Here is a 24,703-nt window from a genome sequence, read left to right on the forward strand (position 1 = left end):
TCCAGGAAAGCTTGCGGTGCCCCGTCTTCTGTGCACTGAGAGATGGACTTTGACCCCGACGCTCGCCTCACTGTTGCATCTCGTTCACTCCTCCGGCCCCGCACCTCCCGGCTCCTGCTTCCAGAAGGTTCTTCATAGCACACGGAGACTTGCCTTTTGGGCCACGGGCTCCCCGGTGAGCCGAGGGGGTGGCACCCACGCCCGTCCTCCCGCGCCCAGCCTGGCTCCAGGTGGGGAAGGACCTGCCCCCCCAGAAGCCCCTCTGCCTCCGTTCCATCGGCCTCTGCGGACTAAGCGGGTTTATTTGGGTTTTATTTGTTTTGTCGTCCCGCCTCTCCACCACCTTGGGGAAGGCCAGGCCCGGCTCCTGGGGTTTGCACAGCATGAAGGTGGTGGGAAGTGAGGACGGGAGGTGGGGGCCACGTCGGCCTCAGCAGAAGGGGCTGCACCCCCAGAAGGAACCCCCCCAAACCTGAAAAGGCTAAAATGGCGACGTAGGCGGGCAGCGCCCCCAGGGAAAGGCTTCCAGGCCCTCCCTGGCGTCCTGGCGTCCAGCTCCAGGCGGCGGCCTCCCCGTGAGCAGAGTCGGAGGCCTTGGGACCAGGCCCTGCAGGGAAGCCGTCCCGGGCGAGGGTTTTCTGGGATCGGGGCGGCTTCTCCTCCCCTTCTCCTTAACGTAGAAGCCTGGGGACCGCACGTGTTCGGGGCAGTTTTCCAAGGTGTATCGTTTCTAAGCCTTTGAAGCTATCTCTGCGCAACCCCGGACATCAGGATCCTTCTGGAAATTGCCATCCAAGCGCCCAGGGTGCGTTGACACCCTCAGTTCTGTGTCAGCACTTCTGACGGCCTCTGCCAGACGCAGCCGTGGGGGCCAGGAAGGCCAAGGCTTCTGACAGTGTGCGCTGCGGCAGCCGTCCGGGTGCTGCGGGTCCTCTGAGCTGAGGCTGCGGTGACGCTTGGCATCAGTGAGCCTGGGACCCTCGAGGCACCTGCTGAGCCCCCGGGTCAGCCAGGCTCTGTATATCTGCACCTGTCCCCCCTGTGCCCGCCTTGTCCCCCTCTTGGGGGACACAGGAGTCTGCCCACAGGGCCAGTGGGGACAGCGCCGGACACCAGCAGATCCCAGCCCATCTGCAGCCCCACCTCCGAAAGAGATGCACTTACTGGCCTGGCCTGTCGGGGGCATGGTCACCCCCTCCCTAGTATAGATGAGAAGGGTACATGGAGGGGGACGTGGCCTTGCTCCACACAGATCCCTGGGCTGGTGGGCATGGCAGCTGGTGCCCACGGCTGGCGGGCAGGGGTGCTGCTGCTTGAGACCCTCTTGGCAGTGGCAGACACCAGCTCTGACCACCTGGAGTGACCACAGAAGGCCCAGCAGGCGCACGTCGGGGCACATCAGAGATGGGTGGCAGGGCACGGGCGTGGGGTGTGGACCTGAGGGACGAGCCAGGTGGCAGGGCCAGCGGCCGCAGTCAGGGGCCCTTTGCTCCGACCCTGACCCTGACCCTGCCGTCAGCCTGATGGTCCCTTCAAGTCTGAGGTTCCCAGGAGGGACCACCAGCCCAGCTCTGAAGCAAGTGTCTTGCCCGGGTGAGGCTGTACCATCTGGGGCTCCTCCCGGGAGGAGCCCCGGGGTATCCGCTGCAGCCATCCTCATGCTTCACAGGCAAGAAGGTGCTGGAAGCTGAAGCAGCCAACAGACCTGGGGGCCGGCCCTGGGCCCCCTCCCCCACTCCCATTTTGTGTTGGTTCCTGTGTGGTGCAGGGACACAGCACCCCATACTGGCCCCCAGTCCATCAATACTCGGTTCCTCGAGGGCCAGTCTCTCCCAGGATGATCGGGGCAGGCTGGTCCTGGGGGGTGGTCAGCTGGGGCTTCTCAGGGGAGGCAGCAGCTGAGTCTGAGCAGGAAACGGTGCTCACCCAGAGAGGGGAACAGGGTGGCCCCCTCTCCACGGAATACTTTAGCACGCTGAGGGGGGGCCTGATGACGGGGCCCTCACAGCCCATAGTTTCTCATGTTCAGAGGAGAGCTTGACACCCGGCAGTGGCCGGCTTGGTCACAGTTCCTGACAGGAGCGCTGAGCCACAGTACTGGGCACAGCGGGTGCCCACGGCGGGGGACTTGGGAGGGTCTAGGTGAAGTCCAAGTGGGGCTGTCTCGGGTTGAGGGGCGGGCCATGCTGTGGGCGGGAGAGGGGCAGCCACTCCCTGCTCTGCCCACTTGCTCCCAGCCAAGTGGGCAGAGGATGGCTGAGTGCCTTGTGGGCCTGCGCTGGCCTTCCCTGGAGGGAGGCTGCCCCCGTGAGCCCACCCAGCACCCAGGCCCCCTGTTCCTCCAGGTTTTGGGCATCTATGGGCAAGTCAGGAGCTGGCAGGGAGCTGTGCTCCGACCTTGAGGCAGCTGCCGAAGCAGTGGCAGGGGCAGGTCAGCTGCATTTTGCAGGGACAGTGGATGGGGCCACCAGGACGAGGGGAGGAGGCTGCTGGCCTGGGAACAGCTGTCGGGTCGGGGTGGGTTGCAGCTGGCCGGGTGTGTTGGGGAGGGAACGTGTTCGGGGAGGGTGTGAGTCGGGGCAGTCTTCCCAGGCAAGGGCTGGCCCTCTTCCCAAGGCTTCCGGGGCGGGGCAGACCTGGCTCGGTGGGGTCTCTTCTCTGGGCTTCCTCCGGAGGAAGGAAGGGGTTAACTGGCCGGATGAGGGTTAGTGGAGGCCTGGGCTCCTCCTCCTTGCCCCCTCCCCCGCCTCCAAGAGCCTTCCCAGCAGGTGTTGGGGATCTGTTTAATAACTCCTACAAACCCCCAGGCGAGGCGGGGTGCTGAAGAGGGGCTGCGGTGCCAGCGGTCTGCTCAGTAGCAGAGGCGCAGAGCCTTGCGGAAGACGGTCCGGAACTCGGTGTTGAAGACGGTGTAGATGACGGGGTTGAGGGCGCTGTTGACGTAGCCCAGCCAGGTGACCGCGCTCACCAGCCGCGGGGGCACGGCGCACGTGGGACACAGCGCCCGGGAGATGTGCACGACAAAGAAGGGCGTCCAGCACAGCAGAAAGGCCCCTGGGGGCGGGGTTGGGGCTGCCGTGAGCGGCTCCCTGCCACGCCCCCCGCCCCGGGCACCGCCTCACACCCCGGGCGCTGCAGTCTTCCCCTCTCTGCCCACGTCCCCTGGCCGGTACCCACCGACCACCACAGGCAGGACTCTCATAGCTTTGCGCTCCCGGCCCGAGATCTTGGCGCGTCTCCTCCTGCGGGCCCGCAGCGGGGGTTCGGCTGGCATGGCGTCCGAGGGCAAGACGGCATCCGAGGCTGGGGTGGCGTCGGGGGGCGGGGTTGCGTCGGGGCCCGGGATGGCGTCGGGGGGCGGGGTTGCGTCGGGGCCCGGGATGGCGTCGTGAGGCGGGATGCAGTCTGGGGCCGGGATGGCATCCGGGGGCACGGCGGCATCGGGGGCCGGGATGCCGTCGGGGGGCGGCGGGCCGGGGCCGCTGGGGCGGCGGGGCGCACGGCCGTGCAACTTGGCGCGGCGGGCTGCCTCCCAGCGCCGAAGGCCCCGGAACGTGGCCCAGTAGAGCAGCAGCATGAGCGGGCAGGGCAGGAAGAAGGAGCACACGGACGAGTAGACCACGTAGTCGCGGTCCTCCAGGCGGCACACGGAGGGATCGCGGCTGCGCGCGTCGTTGAGGCCGCACAACACGGGTGCCGCCACCGCTGCCGACAGCAGCCACGTGGCGCCGATGAGCAGCAGCTGCCGGCCACCGCGGCTCTGGCGGTTGTAGTGCAGCGGCACGGCCACCGCCACGAACCTGCGGGGAGCGTGGTGAGGGCGGCGGGGCCGGGGCGGCCCTACAGGGGACGGGGCGGTGGGGGCGGCCTACCTGTCCACGCTGATGGCGCACAAATTGAAGATGGAGGCCGTGCACAGCATGACGTCCATGGCCATGAGCGCGTCGCAGAGGCCAGGGCTCAGCAGCCACACGCCGCCCTGGACCTGGGCGCAGGGAGGGGCCCCGTAGCAACAACAGACACAGGACGCTACCCTCCCCCAGCCGCCTGCCCAAGCTGTCCTTCTGACCCCCAATGGTCCGGGAGCAGAGGGGGCTGAATACCAGAGGGGAGGGGAGAGGAGGGGAGGGGAGTGAGCCGGAGACAGCTGGGCAGTCCTGCCCGCCCCTCGAGCTGGGCGCCAAGAGACGACCCCCTTCCTTTCTCTTAGAACTGACAAAGGCCTTGGGGGGGATCCTGGGGGCATAGTCACCTGAGGACTGGGATCTCTGATGCTGTGGGGCTCAGGGTACCGTGGGGCCCCCTCCCTGCGCAGGTGGGGACCCTGCGGCCCAAGAGTGTGAGCCCAGCACCCCTATACCACCCCCCAGCCCCTGCAGACAGCTAAGAGTCAGTGTCTGCGGAAACTCGCTCTCTGGGCGTCTGGACGTGTCATTTCACTCCTGTCCCCTCACCCGCAAGAGAGGGCGAGGATGGTACCCACAGCATTGTTACAAAGTCAAGTCCCCGGCGCCGTGCCCGGCGGTCCCACCAAGGGCAAAGGAGCAGACAGCCACCCCCCTCTAAATCCCCTCCTGCTGATTTGGGGCGATTAGGAGCTTAAGAGCCGTCATTGTGACGTCTGTCTGCAGCTCGGGGTGGGGGGGAGCGGCAGGTCACGTCTGTCCTTGTCCTGCTGGCCTCTGCCCCAGCCCTGCCCAGACTCACTGTGTCCACTGCCTGCCCTCCCCCATCGCCCAGGACGCTGTGTCCCCAGCTCAGCCCTCAGCAGCTTCTCTCTGCCCAAACTGCACAGTGGACATGGCTGGCACCAAGGGGGACCGACCCAAGGGCCAGACCTGCTCTGGGGACGGAGGCTCCTGGGCCCAGGTTCTGGCGGGGGCCCCGGACCCCACACCTGCGCCTTCCCTTGGTTCCACTGTCAGGCCCGGTGTCCCCTCGCTCCAGCTGTGCTCACTGCCCTGCAGCTCCTGGCAGCTGAGTGTCCCTCCTACTGGGAGCCCAGTCGGTGCGTGAGTGAGGGTCTCCTGCCCTGAAGTGTGCTGGTGTGTGCCCGCCTGTGGTCCTGCCTGGCTGTGGTGTGGCCTCGTGCAGTGACGTGTGTGTCTCTGTGCCCCAGGGGGAGCCGGCATGGGGGTAAGCCTGAATCTGCCTGTCTGTCCAGGATCGGCGGCGCCAGCTCCATGCCCACCCTTCCACCCTCTACACCTGGCTCCCCTGGGGGAGTGGAACCCGGCTGAGGGGGCTGAGTGGGGGGCTGGACTGCCAAAGTCGCCTGTTTCTGGGTTCTCTGCTTGAAGGACAGAGGCATCTCTTGGGTAACAGACACCAAGACAGAAAGGGAGAAGAGGAGAGAGGGGCAGAAGAGGGAGGGCGGACAGACAGCAAAGCGGGCAGATGGACAGCGAGATGGGGGAGGGGAGTGAGGCTCGGAGGTGCTGGAGGCTCCGGTCGTCCTGGGACCAGGCGCGGCCCCCAACTCGAGGCTCCTGAGAGGCCAGGCGGCAGGGTCACGCTGGGTCCTCGGTGTGGCTCGGCACAGGGAACAAGGAGCAGGTGAGGGTGCGCGTGCGGTCGCGACGCGGGCTCACCTCGGAGTAGACGAAGAGAGGCAGCACGAGCAGGGCGAGTAGGAGGTCGGCGGCCGCCAGGCTCAAGATGAAGTAGTTGGTGGGCGTCTGCAGGGCGCGCTCGGCCGCCACGCTCACGCACACGAGCGAGTTCCCTGCGAGCACCGCGCCGATGAGCAGCACGCCCCCCGCCAGCGCCGCCGCCGCCCCGGGGCCCCCCGCGCCGCCGCCCGTGCCGGGCCCGCGCCCAGCCAGCAGCCCGTCCGCGTCCGCGGCGCTGCGGTTCCCCATGGCGCACGGCCCCGCGCGCCCCGGCGGGCGCTCAGCACCGCGGACAGTGCCCAGGTCGGGAGCCGGAGCCCCGCCCCTCCGGCCCGCCCAGCCTGGTCTTAGTCCCGCCCTGTCCGCCCGGCTCGATGGACCCCGGGGCGCTCTAAGTTGCATCCAGTCTTTGCCCATCTTGGACTTCTGCGCTTCGAGAGACCGGCAGGTGGACAAATGCAACGGCCCAAAGCGACCCGAATGAAGTGATATGATTGACACGGGCGGGCCCAGCATCGCTCTGCGCCTGGAAGGGTTGGGGGGCGACGCGCTGGTCTGAGCCCCGAGAAACCGACGGGGATGGAAGGTCGTCCCGACCATCCCACGAGACTCGCGGGCGCCCATGCCAACGCCATCCCGCCCGGCCCCAGAGAGCCCCGGCGTCCCTACAGGGACCCAAGCTGGGCGTCACCTCCCCGGGGACCCTGCTGGAGGCCCTCGAGGCAGAGGTGGAGCCACTTCTCACTCCGTCCGGTTCTAGCATCTGCGGAGGACCAGCCTTTTCAGGCCACCACCCCAGCCTCCCCCCGGGGCCCCCTGATGCTCGGCGGCGCCAGCTCCATGCTCACCCTTCCACCCTCTACACCCCAGCCTCTTGGGCCCCTTTGCGTCCCCCCGCAATGATTGCAGACCCCAACCAGGGGCCCTGCACTCCCCCCACCCAAAGCAGCCTCTCCATCAGTCTGGACCACACTCAGTCCCTCTCCACCCACACCCACTGCCTGACCCTTCATCTTCCCCCCAGCCGCTGAGTGGTCAGCCTCGATTCCGGCTCCATCGCCTCCGAGCCTGTGACCCTGAGCGAGCTGTGCACCCCTCTGAGCCTGGAAAATGAGCTCACCCCACAGAGCCTGAAAGGCCGTAACAGGAGGAAAGGCCGTGATAAGCCCACAGGGGGCTTAGCAGTCTCCAGAGTTCTGCGTGCTCTTCAGACATGTTTTACCTGAGTCACTTCCTTCTTCACAGAGAAAAGCCCCAAATGAGAACCCGCTCAACCTGCACCCTCCACTCCCACAAACTCTCTAGACCCCGGGCCTCCCTGGAGCACTGGAGGTGGTTCTCCCTCCCTCCCTCCCAAGGATGAGCCTGGGGCCCCATGTGCCCATCACCCTCCACCTGCCAACATAAGACTGTAGGAGCTTGAGGGGCTCTGGGTACAGGGTCCCAGACCCATGCAGGTAAGACTGTGTTGTATCCATGGGGCACAGAGTTCATGGCAGAGATGGCTGTGCATGACAGAGAGGTCAGCCCAGACCGTCTGTCTCAGATTATAAAAGTGAACAGAGGGGCTTCCCTGGTGGCGCAGTGGTTGGGAGTCCGCCTGCCGAAGCAGGGGACATGGATTCGTGCCCCGGTCCGGGAGGATCCCACATGCCGCGGAGCGGCTGGGCCCGGGAGCCATGGCCGCTGAGCCTGCGCATCCGGAGCCTGTGCTCCGCAATGGGAGAGGCCCCAACAGTGAGAGGCCCGCGTATCGCAAAAAAAAAAAAAAAAAAAAAGTGAACATGCAAGGAAAATGTGCAGTGAGAATTTTTATTATGGACTTCCTGTGACGCGCAGCCTGGTCACTAACGGAGCCAAGAAGTGGGCTATGCAGCTGCATCACTCGGTGGGACCATCTAAGGCACATCCTGGCCCCTCGTTTGCATCTGTGACTCCCTCCGCCCTGGGAGGGCCAGAAAACTCAGGATGGACCCGAAGCGCAGAGGTGCTGCCAGGAATCAAGGATCCTGATTTCAAAGACATCAGGAGACACAGGGGCCAGCTTGAGGGACTGGTAGTGTGTGTATTAAAGAGAAAACAAGGACTCTGAAGAGACAGATGTCATGATATACTCATAAGGGGCAAAATCACTTGAGGTCTGCTAAAGGAAAGGTGTGCAGGACGCGGTGTAGATGGGCATCCGGGTCTGAGTTGCATTCAACATCTCCACCCCTTTCATGTGGATCAGTAAAGGGACAGGCAGGCTTCCTCCCCTTCTGAAGCTTTGAGCAAGAGAACTCACAATACTAGTGACTAGGGCAGGAAGTTTCTTTTCTCACAAGACAAAAATCCAAGGCAGGGCTGGCTCTGTGATCTTGGGTTGGGTGCCAAGTGGTGAGTCCAGCCTAGCCTCCTATCTGCTTTGGGTCTCTCTCCTGGTCCTCAAACATCTGCCACCATTAAGAGTGAAAAGGTAGTCCAGACTGGGAAAGGATATAATATAGTTGCAATGTAGATCTCCGATAAAGGATGCAGATCCAGAATATATAAAGGGCTCTGACAAATCAACAAGAAAAGAAAGACAATCCCATTTTAACAAATGTAAAAGTCTTGTACCCACATTACAAAAGAGGGTATCCCCGGGCTTCCCTGGTGGCGCAGTGGTTGAGAGTCCGCCTGCCGATGCAGGGGACGCGGGTTTGTGCCCCGGTCCGGGAAGATCCCACATGCCGTGGAACAGCTGGGCCCGTGAGCCATGGCCACTGAGCCTGCGCGTCCAGAGCCTGTGCTCCGCAACGGGAGAGGCCACAACAGTGAGAGGCCCGCGTACCGCAAAAAAAAAAAAAAAGAGGGTATCCTAATGGTCAATAAGCACATGAGAAAGTGCTTAACATCCTTAGCCACTGGGGACATGACAATAAAAATCACAACGAGGGGACTTCCCTGGTGGCGCAGTGGTTGAGAATCTGCCTGCCAGTGCAGCGGACGGGTTCAAGCCCTGGTCTGGGAAGATCCCACATGCCATGGAGCAACTGGGCCCGTGAGCCATAACTACTGAGCCTGCGCGTCTGGAGCCTGTGCTCCGCAATAAGAGAGGCCGCGATAGTGAAAGGCCTGCGCACCACGATGAAGAGTGGCCCCCGCTCGCCGCAACTAGAGAAAGCCCTCGCACAGAAACGAAGACCCAACACAGCCAAAAATACATAAATAAAAATAAATAAATTAAAAAAAAATTATCTCCATAGTCAAAATAATTCTTTAAAAAAAAAAAAATCACAACGAGGGAGTTCCCTGGTGGTCCAGTGGGTGAGACTCCACGTTTCCACTGCAGGTGGCAAGGGTTTGATCTATGGTCAGGGAACTAAGATCCCACATGCCGTGGGGCACAGCCCCGCCCCCCCCCCAAAAAAAATCACAAAGACTTGTCATTGCACACTAAAATGGGGGGGAAAATGTCAGATATGTAATTTGAAAATATTTCCTCCCAGACTGTAGCTTGTCTCTTCATTCTCCTAACAGTGTATTTGGTTAATTTTTTTTTATGTGTGAGGTATGAGCCTGATACCTTACACACATGATACCTTATGTGTAAGGTATGAGCTGAGGTGAGTGATTGATTTTTCTTGCCTATGGATGTCCAGGTATCCCAGCACCACTTGTTGAAAATACTGTTTTCTCTCCATAGAACTGCCTTTGAACTTTTGTCCAAAAGCACTTGATCATATTTGTGTGGGGCTATTTCTTGACTTCTATTCAGTACCATTATCCAAGCGTCTTTCCTTTCAACAACAGTACAGTCTTGATTACTGTGGCTTTATAGTAAGTCATGATATCAGGTAGCTTGGGTCCTCTAAAGGTGTTCTTTCACAAAACTGTTTTGACTACTCGAGTTCCCTTGTATGTATGCATTTTAGAATCAGCTTGTCTATATCTACAAGAAAGTCCTGCTGGGAAGTTGACTGGGGGAAATTGACATCTTAACAATATTGAGTCTTCCAATTCATGAATATAGTATATCTCTCCATTTATTTAGATATTCCTTGATTTCTTTCATCAGTATTTTGTACTTTTCAGCATACAGATCCTGCACATATTTTGTAAGATTTGTACCTAAGTATTTCATGTTTTCTGGTACGATTGTAAATGGTAGTTAAAAATTTTTTGGTTTCCAGTTGTTCATTGCCAATGAGCAGAAACAGTTTTGTATATTGACCTTGTGTCTTTTTTTTTTTTTTTTTTTTTTTTTTGCGGTACGCGGGCCTCTCACTGTTGCGCCCTCTCCCGTTGCAGAGCACAGTCTCCGGACGCGCAGGCCCAGCGGCCATGGCTCACGGGCCCAGCCGCTCCGCGGCATGTGGGATCTTCCCGGACCGGGGCACGAACCCACGTCCCCTGCATTGGCAGGCGGACTCTCAGCCACTGCACCACCAGGGAAGCCCGAACTTGTATCTTTTGATGTTGCTAAACTCACTATTAGTTCAAGGATTTTTTTTTTCCTTTGGTTTTCTTCAGGATTTCTACATAGATAATGATCTTGTTCATGAATAGAGACAATTTTATTTCTTCTTTTCTTATCTGGATGACTTTTCTGTCTTTCTTTTTCTTTCTTTCTTTCTTTCTTTCTTCCACTGTAGTTGATTTACAATACTGTGTTGTTTTCAGGTTTACAGCAAAGTGATATATCTATATAATCATAGATTTAAATGTAAAACCTAAAACTATAAAAAATTTGGAAGAAAAGATGGGAGAAAATCTTTGTGGCAAGGGGTTAGGCAAAGAGTTTTAGACATGACACCAAAAGCATGGATTTACAAATGAAAAAAATAGATAAACTGGACTTCACTAAAATTAAAAACTTTCAGTCATAGGATGGAAGAAAATATCACCAAATTGCATTTCTAGCAAATGACTTGTGTGCAAAATACATAAAGAACTCTCAAAGCTCAACAGTAATGATACTACAGGAAAGAAAACTGCAGATGAGTATCCCTTATAAATATACATATAAAACTCTTCGACAAAATGTGATCAAGCCAAATCCAGCAGCACTTTTTAAAGGATTATACACTATGACCAAATGGGGATTTATCCCAGGAATGCAAGGGTGATTCAACAGACAAAACTCAGTCAATGTAATACATCACATTAATAGAACGGAGGAATAAATTTAATCATCTCAGTTGATGCAGAAAAGTGCATTTGATAAAATCCAACACACTTTCATGATAAAAAGACTCAATAAACTAGGAATAGAAAGAAATTTCCTCAACACGATCAAGGCCATATATGAAAAACACAAAACATCATACTCAGTGATGAGACTGAAACCTTTCCCTTGAGATCAGGAAAAAGACAAGGATACCCAACTTCGTTGCTTCTATACAACATGTCCTGGAAGTTCTAGCCAGAGCAACTGGGCAAGAAAAAGAAATAAAAGGCACCCAAAATCGGAGAGAAAAAAGTAAAACTATTTCTATTTGCAGATAGCATGATCTTATGTATAGAAAATACATAAGGAAGGAGAAAAAAGGAAAGAAAAAAAAAAACCTGTTAGAGCTAACAAACAAATTCAACAAAGTTTCAGGATATAAGATTGACATATAAGAATCAGTTATATTTCTATACATTAGCAATGAACAATCCAAAAATGAAATTAAGAAAGTAATTCATTTGAAATAGCATCAAAAAGAATAAAATACTTAGTAAAAAATTTAACCAAGAAGGTGAAAGACTTGTACACTGAAAACCAGAAAACATTGCTGGAAGAGATTAAAGAAGGCATAAATAAGTCAATCTAATGTTCATGGACTGGAAGATTTAATATTGTTAAGATGCCTTTTCTCACCAAATGATCCCCAGATTCAATACACTCCCAGGTGAAACTCCAGTGACTTTTTTTTAAGAAATCCAAAACTAAAATTCATATGGAATTGCAAAGAAACCCAAATAACCAAAGCATTCTTGAAAAGGAAAAAACAAAGTTGGCACAGTTGCTGATTCCAAAAATTGCTACAAAACTACAGGAATCAAAACAATATGATACTGGTGATAAGGACAGACATAAACATCAATGGAATAGAATCGAGGGTTCAGATATAAACCCATACATCTGTGATCAATTGATTTTCTTTTTAAAAAATATTTATTTATTTATTTTTGGCTGCATCAGGTCTTAGTTGCAGCACACAGGATCTTTTGTTGTGGCGCACAGGCTTCTCTCTAGTTGTGGCGTGTTGGTGTGATCAATTGAATTTTTTTTTTTTTTTTTTTTTTTTTTTTTATGCAGTACGCGGGCCTCTCACTGTTGTGGCCTCTCCCGTTGCGGAGCACAGGCTCTGGACACGCAGGCTCAGCGGCCATGGCTCACGGGCCCAGCCGCTCCGCGGCATGTGGGATCTTCCCGGACGGGGGCACGAACCCGCGTCCCCTGCATCGGCAGGCGGACTCTCAACCACTGCGCCACCAGGGAAGCCCTCAATTGACTTTTAACAGGGGTGTCAAGACTATTTAATAGGGAAAGAAGAGTTTCTTCGATACATGGCATTGGAACAACTGGACATCCACATGCAAAACAATGAAGTTCAATCCTTACCTCACACCACATACAAAACTTAACTCAAAATGAATCAAAGTCTAAAATATTCGATCTAAAACTATACAACTGGGAATTCCCTGGCTGTCCAGTGGTGAGGACTCTGTTCTCTCACTGCCGTGGGCCTGGGTTCGATCCTGGTTGGGAACATAAGATCCCACAAGCTGCATGGTATGGTGGAAAAACAAGAGTCTTACAAGAAAAATAATAAAAATTAAAATAAACCTATAAAACTCTTAGAAGAAAGTATAGGGGCAAATCTTCATGACCTTGGATTTGCAATGGTTTCCAAAGAAGGTACACAAATGACCAAGAAGCACGTGAAAGATGCCCTCCGTCACTCATCATTGGGGAATCGCGATTCGGAAGCACAATTTCATAGAATTCTAAAATTGATCTAACAATTTGATGAAGTTTTCATTAGTCTCCTAACAGTATCTTTCTGTAAACCTTGACAAGTAGATCCTAGAATTTATATGGAAATGCAGAGGGTCAAAAATTGCTAAAACACTCTTGAAGAAAAACAAGGTGAACAGATTTGATCTGTCAGCTATGAAGACTTATAAAAGTACCATAACTAAGATAGTGAAGTAGTTGAGGCGTTGTGGCTAAGACAGTATGAAGGATGAGAAAATCAGGCTGATGGCATATAACAGGGAGTGTGGACCTAGACCTAAGACGGCTGGTTCACTGTTACAATGACATTGAAGGGCAGTGGAGAAATATGGTCTTTCAGTAACTAATGCTGGACAACTGGACAGCCGCATAGAAAAAATGAAACTTAGTCACTGCCTAACACCATGTGCAACATAAATTCCAGATCTATATCTGGAACATAAAATAATGATGCTTTGGGAGGTAATATATGGGGTTATCGCCCATATATTATGTTATCTTAATTAAGCAGGAGACAAGAAATAGGAAAGGACTGTAAGTTTCACCATATTAAGAATGTTGTCTCCCTGTGTTCACCAGCCCTAAACTATTTACAACCTTTTCTCAATCCTGGCCAGTTTCCTGCTTGAAAGACCCTTCTTAGAGCAATTGTGCCCTTATCCCAAAGCCTGATAACGACACCCCTTGAGCCATTCTCAGCCCATGCTCTTTCTGGCTTGCGTTTGTTAACTCAGGTTCGTTTGATCATCGACAATTGACAGTCCTTAACTTTTTGAGACATATGCTGAAATCCTTACAGGTAAAATGATACAAGTTCTGAAACCTGCTCCAAAATTAATTTGAAAAAAATAGAGAAAATCAACAGGGATAGATAGGATTTATCATAAATTGTTGAAGCTGAGTAACGGTACATGGGCGTTTGTCTACTTTCGTATGTTTATAATTCTCTATAATAAAAAAATTATTTTTTTTCTGGTCCTTAAGAAGGGATGTTCATTAAGGCCACAGAAAGGCTGCACTCTATTACCGTGGGTCCCAGGCTCACAGTGTGAAAGCATCCAGCCAAACATAACCTAAGTCACACTGGAGTTTGCAGTTCTGTGGAAGGCGGGGAAGAGCAGTGTGGTCGGAGATTTGAGAGAAATAATTCTTTTCAATACCTTCCTAGGACACTCCTAATGTAGAACTAAGAGTAGATACAATTAACTTAAACTTGACATTTAAATCTTGGTTAAAACAAACAAACAAAAAAAGAGTAGAGAATACTTTCTGTGCTTTAGTATTCAGAGAATAAAACTGTGTCACAGTGAGAGAAATTCTTCTGCTTCGAAAACGCTCCCTCCTATGTTCTACCGTGAAAAAATAAAGCTGCGGGGCTTCCCCGGTGGCGCAGTGGTTGAGAGTCCGCCTGCCGATGCAGGGGACGCGGGTTCGTGCCCCGGTCCGGGAGGATCCCACATGCCGCGGAGCGGCTGGGCCCGTGAGCCATGGCCGCTGAGCCTGCGCGTCCGGAGCCTGTGCTCCGCAGCGGGAGAGGCCACAGCAGCGAGAGGCCCGCGTACCGCAAAATAAATAAATAAATAAATAAAGCTGCATATTCTTCCTCAGAAACCTGAATCCTGAAATTGGCCATTATGAGGATCCCACACACAGAGCGATGTCCGATTAGAGGCTTCAAATAGCTATTCACATATGTTGACTGTTTTCTGTGCGTTTGTAATGAGGACCCAGCCAGGGTTGATGTCCTGGAAATCCCTGGGGCTCTCCCTGAAATCTGTGGGTTGAACGTGGCGTTTAGTCATGTGGCTTGTGTTGTGTGTTTCAGAGTAGGGTCCGAACCAGGCAAGGTGTGAGCGGACCCGTCCATTCCTGCTCCAGTTCCCATCAGGGTCCGGTCCTCGTTACCTGTCGCATTTCAGCATGCAACGCTGAGGCAGCCACACGTGGGTGTGGAGGACACAGGCCAGGACCGTCTCTGGAGAGATTCTGAGCGGCAGAGACAACCGGCGACAGCCATTCAGGCGCGATGGAGACAGCTGGTCACAAAGTCCTCTGTGCCGCGCACATGCAGGACACAGCCCGCCTGTCCTTACCTCGGTTCCATCCGGTCTGTCCTTCTATGCTAGTGACTGCTGGGGACCTCGAGCAGGTGCGACTGAAGTCGCTCAGGGCAGCGGATGTGCCCACAAAGGGCAGCAGGAGGGGCTCTTCGGGGTGATGGACTTGCTCTGCATCCTGATTGTGGTGGCGGCTACACGGACCATACATGTGTTGGAATTCACTTTTTACAGCATGTTAAGCTTTTAGAAGTCAATTTTACTGCATGCAAAAAAAGTTTTTTAATAGGAAGATCTTTCCTATGAAGATCTGCCTGGTCACTTAAGTGTTTGAGGTGCTAAGACATCTGACTGGTTAAATGACACTACTCACAATTTTGAGTGTTCTCATGAATGTCATTAATCGGTCAATGTTGTTAAAGTTTAGCGGTTTTAATTTGCCAAACTTGTGCAAGAAGAGGCCGCAGCAGCTGTTGCAAATACATGTAGAGAAAACAACAATGAGATACCACGACACACGCCCTGGTGTGAATGCAAAACGGTGCGGCCACTTTGGAAGACAGTCTGCTGCTTTCTTATAAAGCAGACCATAACCTTACCATGGGATCCAGCAATCGTGGTCCTTGGTGTTTACCCAAAGGAGCTGAAAACTTGTTTCCACACAGAAACCTGCACACAGATGTTTACAGCAGCTTTATTCATAATTGTCAAAACTTGGAAGCAACAAAGATGTCCTTTAATAGGTGAGTGGATAAATAAACTGTGGTCCATTGGACAACGAAATATTGTTCAGCACTAAAAAGGAATGAGCTATCAGGCCATGACAAGGCGTGGAGGAACCTTAAAGCATATAACTAAGTGAAAGGAGCCAATAAGAAAAGGCCACAGACTGTATGCTTCCAACCTTATGACATTCTGGAAAAGGTAAAACTATGGAGACAGTGAAAAGATCAGGGGTTGATGAAGGAGGGGCGAGCAGGTGGCGAGCAGGGGACTTTTAGGGCAGGGCCCTGGGTGGTACTGTCTACAACAGCAGACTCGTGTCATTGTACATTTGTCAAAACCCACAGAAAGTACACCACCAAGGTGAACCGTACTGTGAATCATGGGTTTAGTTAATAATAATGTACAATACTGGTTCATCAATTGTAACGAATGTCCCAAACTAATGCCTCGTGCCGGGGAGGCTGGGCACGTGCGTGTGTGAGCTCCATTCTTCCCTAACCCTAAAACTGCTCTAAAGAAAGTCTACTAATGATCTTTAAAATGCATATAAAGTCTAACACAAGAACTACTGGCTTATAAGAAGTCCCCTTACTCGATTTGTAATTTACGTGTAAGGATTTCACGGGTGCTGGTTGTAAATGGCCCGAAGCAGGCTCAGGTCTCCCGCCTCCAAAACTGCACCCAAAGGCCAAGGCGCCCCAGGCCCAGGTCTTGCGCGGCATCAGCCCCCGCCCGCCCCCACCGCCCCCGGCCCACCTGCCCGCCGCTCCCCCGCCGCCCCGCGCCCGGCGACTGGGAAAGGTCACTGCACGGGCCGACACCCCGCAGGTCCCGCCCGCTGCCCCCGCGGGGGTCCTCTTGTCCCCGGGCGCCCGACCCCAGCGGGCCCGCCGAGGGGCGCCGCCGCGGCGGTGGGGGCGGGCGGGCGGCCGGGGCGACAGCTGGGGGGGCGGCCCTGACCTTCCCGCGCGATCGATGGGGCGCGGCTCGGGCGGCGCGGAGCCGGGGCGGCGCCGACCCCCGCCCGCCCCGCTCCCGCTCCCGGGCGCCGCTATAAAGGGGCCGCGGCCCGACGGCCGCTCAGCCCCCGCCCGGCGCCCACCATGGCCACTCGGGCCCTGCTGCTGCTGCTACTGCTGCTGCCGCCGCCGCTGCTCCGGGGCTGCGCCGCGCGCCCCGCGCCCCCCAGGTGAGCCCGCGGCCCCGGGCCCCGCGCCCGCCCGCCCCCACCCCGCCCCGGCCCTGACCCCCCCCGCCCCGGCCCCCTCCGCGTCCCCTCCGCAGGGCCCCGCGACACTCGGACGGGACGTTCACCAGCGAGCTCAGCCGCCTGCGGGAGAGCGCGCGGCTGCAGCGGCTGCTGCAGGGCCTGGTGGGGAAGCGCAGGTGAGGGGCGGCGGGATGGGGGTGGACCTGCCAGGGCGCTCCCCAACTCCAGACTAATTCTGACTTGGGGTGGGGAGCAGCGAGCAGGACACAGAGAACAGCACAGCCTGGACCAACTCTGCGGAGGGCCACCTCTGCCTGCTGTGGTCGGACGCGCCCACCCTGCAGGCCTGGTGAGCACCAGTCCCATCCCCCCATCCCCATTCCCTGCCCCATAGCCTCCCTCCCTGGGGCACCCCAGGTCCCGGGCACAACTGGACACAGCAATGGCCCAGGGGTCTGGGAGGGTGAAACTGTCAGCGCTGGTGACCAGAGAAGGCCCAGTTTCGCCGGGTGGGCAGCGGTCTCCAGCACCAAGACCCCAACCCCTAACCTGGCTGTCTCTGCAGGATGCCCCTGAGGCCCCCCGAGGATCAAGCCTGGTCTCCCCGGATGCCTCTTGGACTGAGGGCTGGGGTCATGGTGTCAGAGCCAGCCATCCCTGCTGCTGAGGGGACCCAGAGGAGGCCCTGAGGAAGAAGGAACCTCCCAAGGGGAGCCTGGACAGGGGAGGGGGGCGGAGGAGGGGGTGTTGCAGTTGGCACCAATAAAGGAGCAATTCAGACCCTGGCCCTGTGAGCCCGCTCTGTGCGCCGTCTGGGTACCATCGAGGAAGCTGCTGCAGGGCACGGCTGCCAGAGGGAAGGAGAGACCCATCCTCAGGATTCTAGGACCGTGGCTATGCCCAGCTGCCCTTTCAACCTGGGAAGCCAGCAGGGAGCCTCATCTTTCTGCTTCCTTCTCTCCTGCCCCATCCACTGAGCTCCCTGGAAGCCGCCCGGCACCTCTGGCATCCACACAGCAAACATTCAGGGGCTCTGGGAGATGTCCCCTAGATCCTGCCCCGGGGGGCAGCGGTGAGGGGGCAAGGAGGCTCGGCCAAGCAGGAAGAGGCGACAGGCAGGACCCAGCAGGCCACTCCCCAGTGAAGGTACCTGAGCATGAGTCCTGGCTCCCGGTCCAGGCGTGCAGTCTGGATGGGTGGCTTGACCTCCCGGGGCCTGTGGAGCAGGGCCGGTGATGACACCCCAAGTGCCAGGCTGCAGGAGGCCTTGTAGGACCACGGGCTCAGGGTTGCTCTGCGAAGGTGTTTCAGGCGCGCATGGCCTGGGGCCTGGAGGTGCGAAGGGCTCCACCGGACCCATCACAGCAGCCCCTCCCCCACCCAGTGTCCTCTCCCAGCTGCTGGGCTTAGGGGGCTGAGGAAAGATGGAGGTGGGGCAGTTGCGGGCCTCTGCCATGGGCCCCTCACAAGGATGCCCCTCTGTCGGGGCCCAGGGTCCCCCCCCAGCTGCCAGCTGCCCCGAAGCACTGCCATCCTTGTCACTGTGACCCCGCCCAGCCCCCTGGAAGAAGCTGGCTTGTTTCTGGGACAGGCAGGGGAGTCCCTAGGACGCATATAACCTTTCCCCTCCAGACCTGTCCCCTAAACTCGGGGACAGGAGGTGGGCCCGGAGGGGAACACCTGCGGCCTGAGCCTGAACCTCCCGGGCCGCCTTAGGAGCTGTGCCCACGAGGGTTCTGGCAGAGGGGCCCAGCAGAGGGCCATCCCGGGTTGGGGGGCAAGTACAGCAAACACAGAGGCCCACCCCAGCCCCAGCCCGCCCAGGCCCCCAGTGCCCGCCCACCAGCTCTGGGTTCCTCTGTCTTGGGGTCCGTGGGTTGAGCCCCCGTCAGCCCCTGCATGTGGCCCGGTTCCGGCCGGGTAACCACCTGGTCTGCCCCTCCTGGCAGCCGGCGAGGCCTGGCCGGCGGCCGGCGGGGGCCCCCTTGGTGGAGGCCAGTCCTGCGGTTGGTTGGCGGCAGCTGTTGTAAAGGGTCATAAAGTGGGGCGGCGCCTGGCAGGGGCGAAGGTCGCCCCGGCAGAGACTGCGCCAGCAGCACAGCCGCTCAGAGGGTCCCAGACGCCAGACGGGCCCACAGCCTCCCCCGGGGCCGCCCGCCTGCCGAGATGGTGACTTGGGCCCTACTGCTTCCTCTGCTCGTGGCCGTGGCCCAGGCCCAGGGTACTGGGGGCAGTGGCAGAGGGGCGGGGTGGCAGGCAGGGGCCTGGCAGGCACCGACCCTTCCTCTCCAACTTCCAGTCTGCTCTGTGGAAAAGAACTCCTTCGAAGTCAGTGAGAACACGAGTCCCGGGCAGCTACTCCTCAACATCACCGTCCCTGAGGGCCAGCAGGTGACCCTCGGACCCTCGCCCACCCGCTTTGCATTTCGGATCCAGGGGACTCAGCTGTTTCTCAATGTGACCCCGGACTACGAGGTGTGGATGGCGGGCCCAGGGCTGGCTGTGCCCATGGGGTCAGCGGGGGTGGCCGACCCTCCATGGGCCCCAGGCGGCCACCCACACTCTTCCCCAGAGAAGGGCTCTCTGGGGATCTTTGGGTCTCAGTTTGCCCAGGGGGCCTCTCGGGCCCCCAGGCTTGGCTGAGGGCTGGCCCTGAGGGGGTGGGGCCCTCGGGGGACGAAGCTGCCTGGGCCCCGCCGCCCTCTGGACTCAGCATGGGTGACAGGGACCCTTGGCCAGCACCTGCTGCTCTCGCCCTCTGTCTCCTCACCTGAGGAATGGGGCGGGGGTTGGGCCAGCTGCCCAGGTGATTCCCACACCTGCCCGCCCCCGCAGGAGAACTCAATGCTGGAAGCAGTCCTGGAGTGCAAGAGGGATGACACTGTGGTGAGTCTGCCCCTCAGACCCCCTCCGGCATCCCCACATCCCCACCCTCCCTGTGACGTCAGAGGGCTCCGGCTTGGACCTCTGTGCCCTGCTCTGCCTGGCCCACGGTCACTCCCTGGCGACCTCACCCAGTGGTGTGTTTCAAGTGTCACCTCTGTGCCGGCAACGCCCACACTTCCCCCAGCCCAGACTGTGCCTCGAGCCGCAGACTCACAAACCCGGCCCCGGACGGACATCACACCCCACAGACACCCCCACCCCGAGATCCAAGGCCCCCCCAAAGGCGCCTCGCCCTGCCAGCTCAGTCCTCACTTCCCCCTCCCCACGCCGGTCCTCCAGCAAATCTGCTGGCTGACTGGGCCTGACACCAGCATCTTCCGCTGGTCCATCTGTTCCCCTCTTGGCCCCGCCCACCCCAGTCCACTCTCCGAATGGCAGGAGAACGATCCTATCCGGTAAAGCAAGCAGCGGTCCCTGCCCTCCCAAATAAAGCGAATAAAGGCCCAGCGGCACGCCGCGCCCCCAGCCCCCCACCCCGGCTGCTCCCTGTCACCTCCTCGGAGAGGCGCCCGCCTCCCTGGCCCCTCGCACCAGTCAGCTCTGTGGTCTCCCTGAGCCCCGTGGGTGCCCCCCGCCCGACGTCACAGCACACCACCCACAAATACCTCAGGATGAGCCTCTAGCGGACAAGGCCGCTTCTGCTTAACGCGGTAGTGTTGTCACGTCCGGAAAAGGCAGGGGCTCCTCAGCAGCGCGGCATCCAACGCCCACACCCCACCAGCTCCAGAGCGGTCGTTCACAGTCTCCTGCCAGCAAGGTCCACCCAGTGCAGCTGGCTGATGTTTCTCTCACGTCTCTTTCAACACATGGTGTCCTGATTTTCCGTGAGACTTATGCTTGAAGAAATTCAATTGTTTTGCCGTTTTCCTCATTTGGGGTTTTGCTGGTTGCGCCCCCAGTGCCTGCGTTATTTTTCTCCAGGGCATTCGCACCTTCTGTGCTTTAAAAAAATTGCTTTCTGTTCCTTGTCCGTAACGCCTGCTGGAGCGGGAGCCCCAGGCAGAGAGCTGTCTTGGGAACTGTACCCCAGCGCCTAGAATGAGCTCACGCCGCTGGGCCGGGGACCCTCCTCCCTCCCCCAGGTGACCAGCCTGAGGGTGTTTGTGTCAGTGCTGGATGTCAACGACAACCCGCCCAGGTTCCCCTTTGTAGTCAAGGTCCAAAGGGTGCCAGAGGTGAGTGGAAGGGAGCAGCAGTTCACACCATCTGGGGCATCTGGCACCTGGGATGGGGGGCGGAGGGCTAGTGGCTGGGGGTCTCACCCTGGGGACACGGGCGTGGCCAGACCGACCCCCCTCCGTACCCCAGGACACTAAAGTGAATGCCGTCGTCATCCCCGAGACAGAGCTGAAGGCCCAGGACCTCGACAAAGATGACGTCCTGTTCTACACCCTCCAGGAAGTGACCCCGGTCAGTGCCCCCAGCCCTCCCCTTTGGGTCTCCCCACCTCTGCGTGTCCTCCCGGGGTCCCAGGCTGAGTCCCCCACCTCCCTAGGGTGCCAGCGGCTTCTTCTCTTTGGTGGGTGCGAACCGCCCAGAGCTGCGGCTGGACCGGTCACTGGACTTCGACAGGTGGCCGAACATGACCTTCCAACTGCTGGTCCGGGTGAGCAGGCCACTCCCGCCCTCATCCCGGACGCCCACGGCCCCACCCGAGCCGCTCCAGCCACAGGCCCCCAGGCCTGACGGCCGGGCTGCGGTGCTGCAGGACACGCGAGAGGAGAACGTGGAGCCCAGCCACACGGCCACAGCCACCTTGGTCCTGGAGGTGCGGCCCGCCGACCTGCGGGCCCCCTGGTTCCTGCCCTGCACATACTCTGACGGTTTTGTCTGCGTCGAAGCCCAATACCACGGGGCTGTGCCCACAGGCCACACACTGGTACGGGGGCCGTGGAGGACCAGGGCAGCATGAGCACGGCCCTGGCTGCCACGGGGTCAGAGTGGGTTGTGATTTTCAAGCAAATGTGAACGATTTTTCGTAAACCAATCTTGCCCCACCCCATGGTGGCAAGTGGGACACAGGGCCTCTGAAATTCAAATGAGGAAACAGGGTCCAGCTGTCCTCAGGGCAGAGCCAGCCAGGCCCCTGGGACCCAGTGAGGGACCCCAGGGACCGACCTGGGTCCCTGACTGCCCCCTGGGGCTACTCCAGATCTCCTTGAGGGGAGCGGGAGGGGCACCAGCTCCACGGCGTACCCTCCCCTCCCTGTTCCCGCAGTCAGGACCCCTCATCCTGCATCCTGGGCCCATCTACGCCGTGGACGGGGACCGGGGCATCCATCAGCCCATTGTGTACAGCATCATCAGGGGTGAGTGGGCACCAGCCCCCAACTTCTCTCTCCATGCAACACCCTGACCCCGTCCCCACATGGGCAGAACCAGCTGTGACACTGGGACCTCAGGCCTCCAGAGGGGACTGCGGCCAAACCGTCCTGCCGTCCTCCCAGGAAACGAGGATGGCTCGTTCTCCATTGATGCCAACACAGGCAACCTCACCATGACCAAGAGCATCCCCAGCCCCAAGACCTTCCTTCTGCTGGTCAAGGTGGGTGCCCGCACAGGGCCAGGTCTCCACGGGCCCTTCCTGGGCCCCTGGCTACAGGGCTCACCCTTCAAGGACCTGCTGGTCACTGCGGCCTCTCCAACCCCCAGGGCGAGCAGGCGGATCACGCCAGGTACTCGGTGACCCAGGTCACGGTGGAGGCCCAGGCCACCAGTGGGAGCCCGCCCCGCTTCCCCCAGAGCCTGTACCGCGGCACCGTGGCGCTCGGCTCTGGGGTAGGCGTGGCCATCAAGGATGCAGCTGCCCCCTCCCAGGCTCTGAGGATCCGGGCCCAGGATCCTGAGTTCCCAGTAGGCACCACCTGGTCCCTGGGTCTGCCCGGCCTCCTGCCGTGGGGGGGTTGGAGCGGTCTGGGGAGCAGCCTGGGCTCAGGACTCACTGGGGCCACGTCCAGGACCTCAACTCGGCCATCACGTATCGGGTCACCAACAACTCTAACTTCCGGATGGACGGGGAGGCCATGCTGACTGACGCTTCGCTGGTGCACGCCGGGGTCTTCTACGCAGAGGTGAGAGGCGGGCGGCATCTCCGAGGGCCAGGGGTCAAGCTGGAGCCCAGGAGGGACAAGCCCCCTTCCTGCCCAGGTTGAGGCCAGGAACACGGTGACCTCAGGCACAGCGACCACGGTCGTGGAGGTTCAAGTCTCAGAACAGGAACCCGCCCCCACAGGTGAGCCTCCCAGGGACCCCGGGTCGGCTCGGGGAGGGCTTCTTGCTAGGAGGAGTGGCGAGCCTGAGCCCTGGCCCTGGCCCCAGGCCCCCCCCCGTCCCCAGAGACAGCAGGAACAACCAGAGCCTCCAGCGGCACCACGTCGGAAGCCCCTCGGCCCCCTGAGCCCTCTTGGGGGTCCTCCACGACCAGCTCTGGGGGCGACAGCAGCCCGCGCCCCTCCTCAGGCACAACTCTGAGGCCTCCGGCCTCCTCCATGCCTGGGGGGCCCCCCAGTGCGGGAACCAGCCCCTCCTCGCCATCAGCCTCACCCAGTGGGGGCTCAGCACAGACCTCAAAGCCAGGAACCTCTCTGCCAATGTCCCCTGGACCCAGCAGGACCACCCGGCCTACAGGTAACACCACCATTTACCCTAGTTAACCTTCATGCTCTCTGACTCAGGACTCTGGGCGGTCGCTGTGGGGTAGGGTCCACCCCAGGTCGGCCCAGCACGACCGTGGGGACCACGAAACCCCAAGGGGGGGTCTGGCAAAGAGACAGGTCCTGGGGGGCCCCAGGAGGTAAGCTAGGGAAGATGTGTGGAGGGTGGGGCAGAGGCCAGACTTAGGATCCAGTGACCCCCCAATTCCCAGGGCCATTCAGCCCACGGGCCCCCTGCTACCCTCAGCTCCCTGCCTGGCACGTTGGCCCCCGACCACCCACCTGGAACTGGTGGGCACTGACCCCCTCCCCGCTCCCAGTAGCCCGGCCTATCGGGGCTCCCTGGCGGGGGTCAGTGGCGCCCACTCCTCCAAACGTCATCTCCGGTGGCCAGGCCTAGCCTGCTCTTCGGGTGTCCCGAGCTTGCCCCAGGCTGGCCCGGGAGTGCTTGCGGTGGGACAGCAAGCGGGCAGCGGTGTTGCCAGCAGGGACGCCTGGGACCGGAGGAAGCAGCCCGCCAGTGGGTGGCAGGTCAGACGCAAGCCGCTTCTCGGTGGTGGATATGGCGGCGCTGGGCGGGGTGCTGAGCGCGCTGCTCCTTCTGGCTCTCATCGCCCTCATAGTCCTCGTCCACAAGCACTACGGCCACCGACTCAAGTGCTGCTGTGGCAAAGCGCTGGTGAGGCCCTCGGGGTGGGGGAAAGGACAGGAGAGAGGACGGGGGGCGGTGGAGAAGCGGCAGGATGGAGAGAGAGGCAGCGTGGAGGCCAGGAGTCCATCCGGGAGATGCAGGGCAGAGGTGAGGAGGGACGGGGCATACACACCATAGCCCACAGATGGGGGGAAGGGCAGAGAGAGGCAGAGCGTCTAGCCACCTGTCTCTGGGGCAACAGGGGTGGTCTGAGCCCAGGCCTGGTCTGGTTGATTGCTGGTTCCCGCCTGCCCCCCAGGAGCCCCAGCCCCAAGGCTTTGACAACCAGGCCTTCCTCAACAACCCCGACGAGGCCAGCTGGGCGCCGGCTCCTAGCCCCTCATCCAGTCCCGTCCCGCCGGCTCCCCCAGAGCCTGCACCCCCAGAACCCAAGCCCCCCAGCCCGGAGACCCTCCGCCGAGTCGCCGAGTCCCCTACGGTGGCCCTGGATGGGGACGGCCCGGCCGCTGTGAGGTCCATCCTGACCAAGGAGCGGCGGCCTGAGGGTGGCTACAAGGCGGTGTGGTTCGGCGAGGACATCGGGGCCGAGGCCGACGTGGTGGTCCTCAACACGCCTGCCTCGGAAGTGGACGGTGCTGGCGACGAGGGCAGCGAGGGCAGCGGCGACGAGGGCGCAGAGGCGGGCCTGCGCGGGGGTGCCCAGGACGCGCCTCGCTCCGACTCCGTCTACCTCTAGTGTGGCCGCCCCTCCTCTCCCGGCGAGTCTGGGTCACTGCAGTCGGCTTGGTGGCTCTCCCCCGACTCCATTGCGCAGAATAAAGTGACATTTTCGGATCTGCTGGGACGCGTGGGGTCTGCCCCAAGAGGCTGCCAGTGG

General features: G+C 58.8%; 3 protein-coding genes across 3 annotated transcripts; 2 read left to right on the forward strand and 1 right to left on the reverse strand.

Annotated features, from left to right (window-relative positions):
• Positions 1 to 2,851: 2,851 nt before the first annotated feature.
• DRD4 (dopamine receptor D4) lies at positions 2,852 to 5,861 on the reverse strand (the record flags this gene model as incomplete). The annotated part of the gene is made up of 4 exons (XM_082660149.1): positions 2,852 to 3,054; positions 3,178 to 3,800; positions 3,873 to 3,985; positions 5,592 to 5,861. 4 exons carry the CDS (start codon positions 5,859 to 5,861, stop codon positions 2,852 to 2,854), a joined length of 1,209 nt encoding a protein of 402 aa, XP_082516275.1.
• A 10,607-nt stretch (positions 5,862 to 16,468) lies between these two features.
• Positions 16,469 to 17,264, forward strand: SCT (secretin; the record flags this gene model as incomplete). Its single annotated transcript, XM_082660150.1, has 4 exons — positions 16,469 to 16,554; positions 16,650 to 16,751; positions 16,832 to 16,924; positions 17,141 to 17,264. 4 exons carry the CDS (start codon positions 16,469 to 16,471, stop codon positions 17,262 to 17,264), a joined length of 405 nt encoding a protein of 134 aa, XP_082516276.1.
• A 1,477-nt stretch (positions 17,265 to 18,741) lies between these two features.
• On the forward strand, positions 18,742 to 24,562 carry CDHR5 (cadherin related family member 5; the record flags this gene model as incomplete). Its single annotated transcript, XM_082660151.1, has 16 exons — positions 18,742 to 18,796; positions 18,875 to 19,050; positions 19,411 to 19,461; positions 20,604 to 20,696; positions 20,830 to 20,931; positions 21,017 to 21,127; positions 21,230 to 21,400; positions 21,740 to 21,830; positions 21,969 to 22,066; positions 22,174 to 22,374; positions 22,479 to 22,592; positions 22,669 to 22,753; positions 22,858 to 23,148; positions 23,422 to 23,560; positions 23,607 to 23,853; positions 24,125 to 24,562. 16 exons carry the CDS (start codon positions 18,742 to 18,744, stop codon positions 24,560 to 24,562), a joined length of 2,463 nt encoding a protein of 820 aa, XP_082516277.1.
• Positions 24,563 to 24,703: the final 141 nt, after the last annotated feature.

This window comes from Grampus griseus, assembly GCF_964374135.1.
Source record: "Grampus griseus genome assembly, chromosome: 8".
Lineage (NCBI taxonomy): Eukaryota > Metazoa > Chordata > Mammalia > Artiodactyla > Delphinidae > Grampus > Grampus griseus.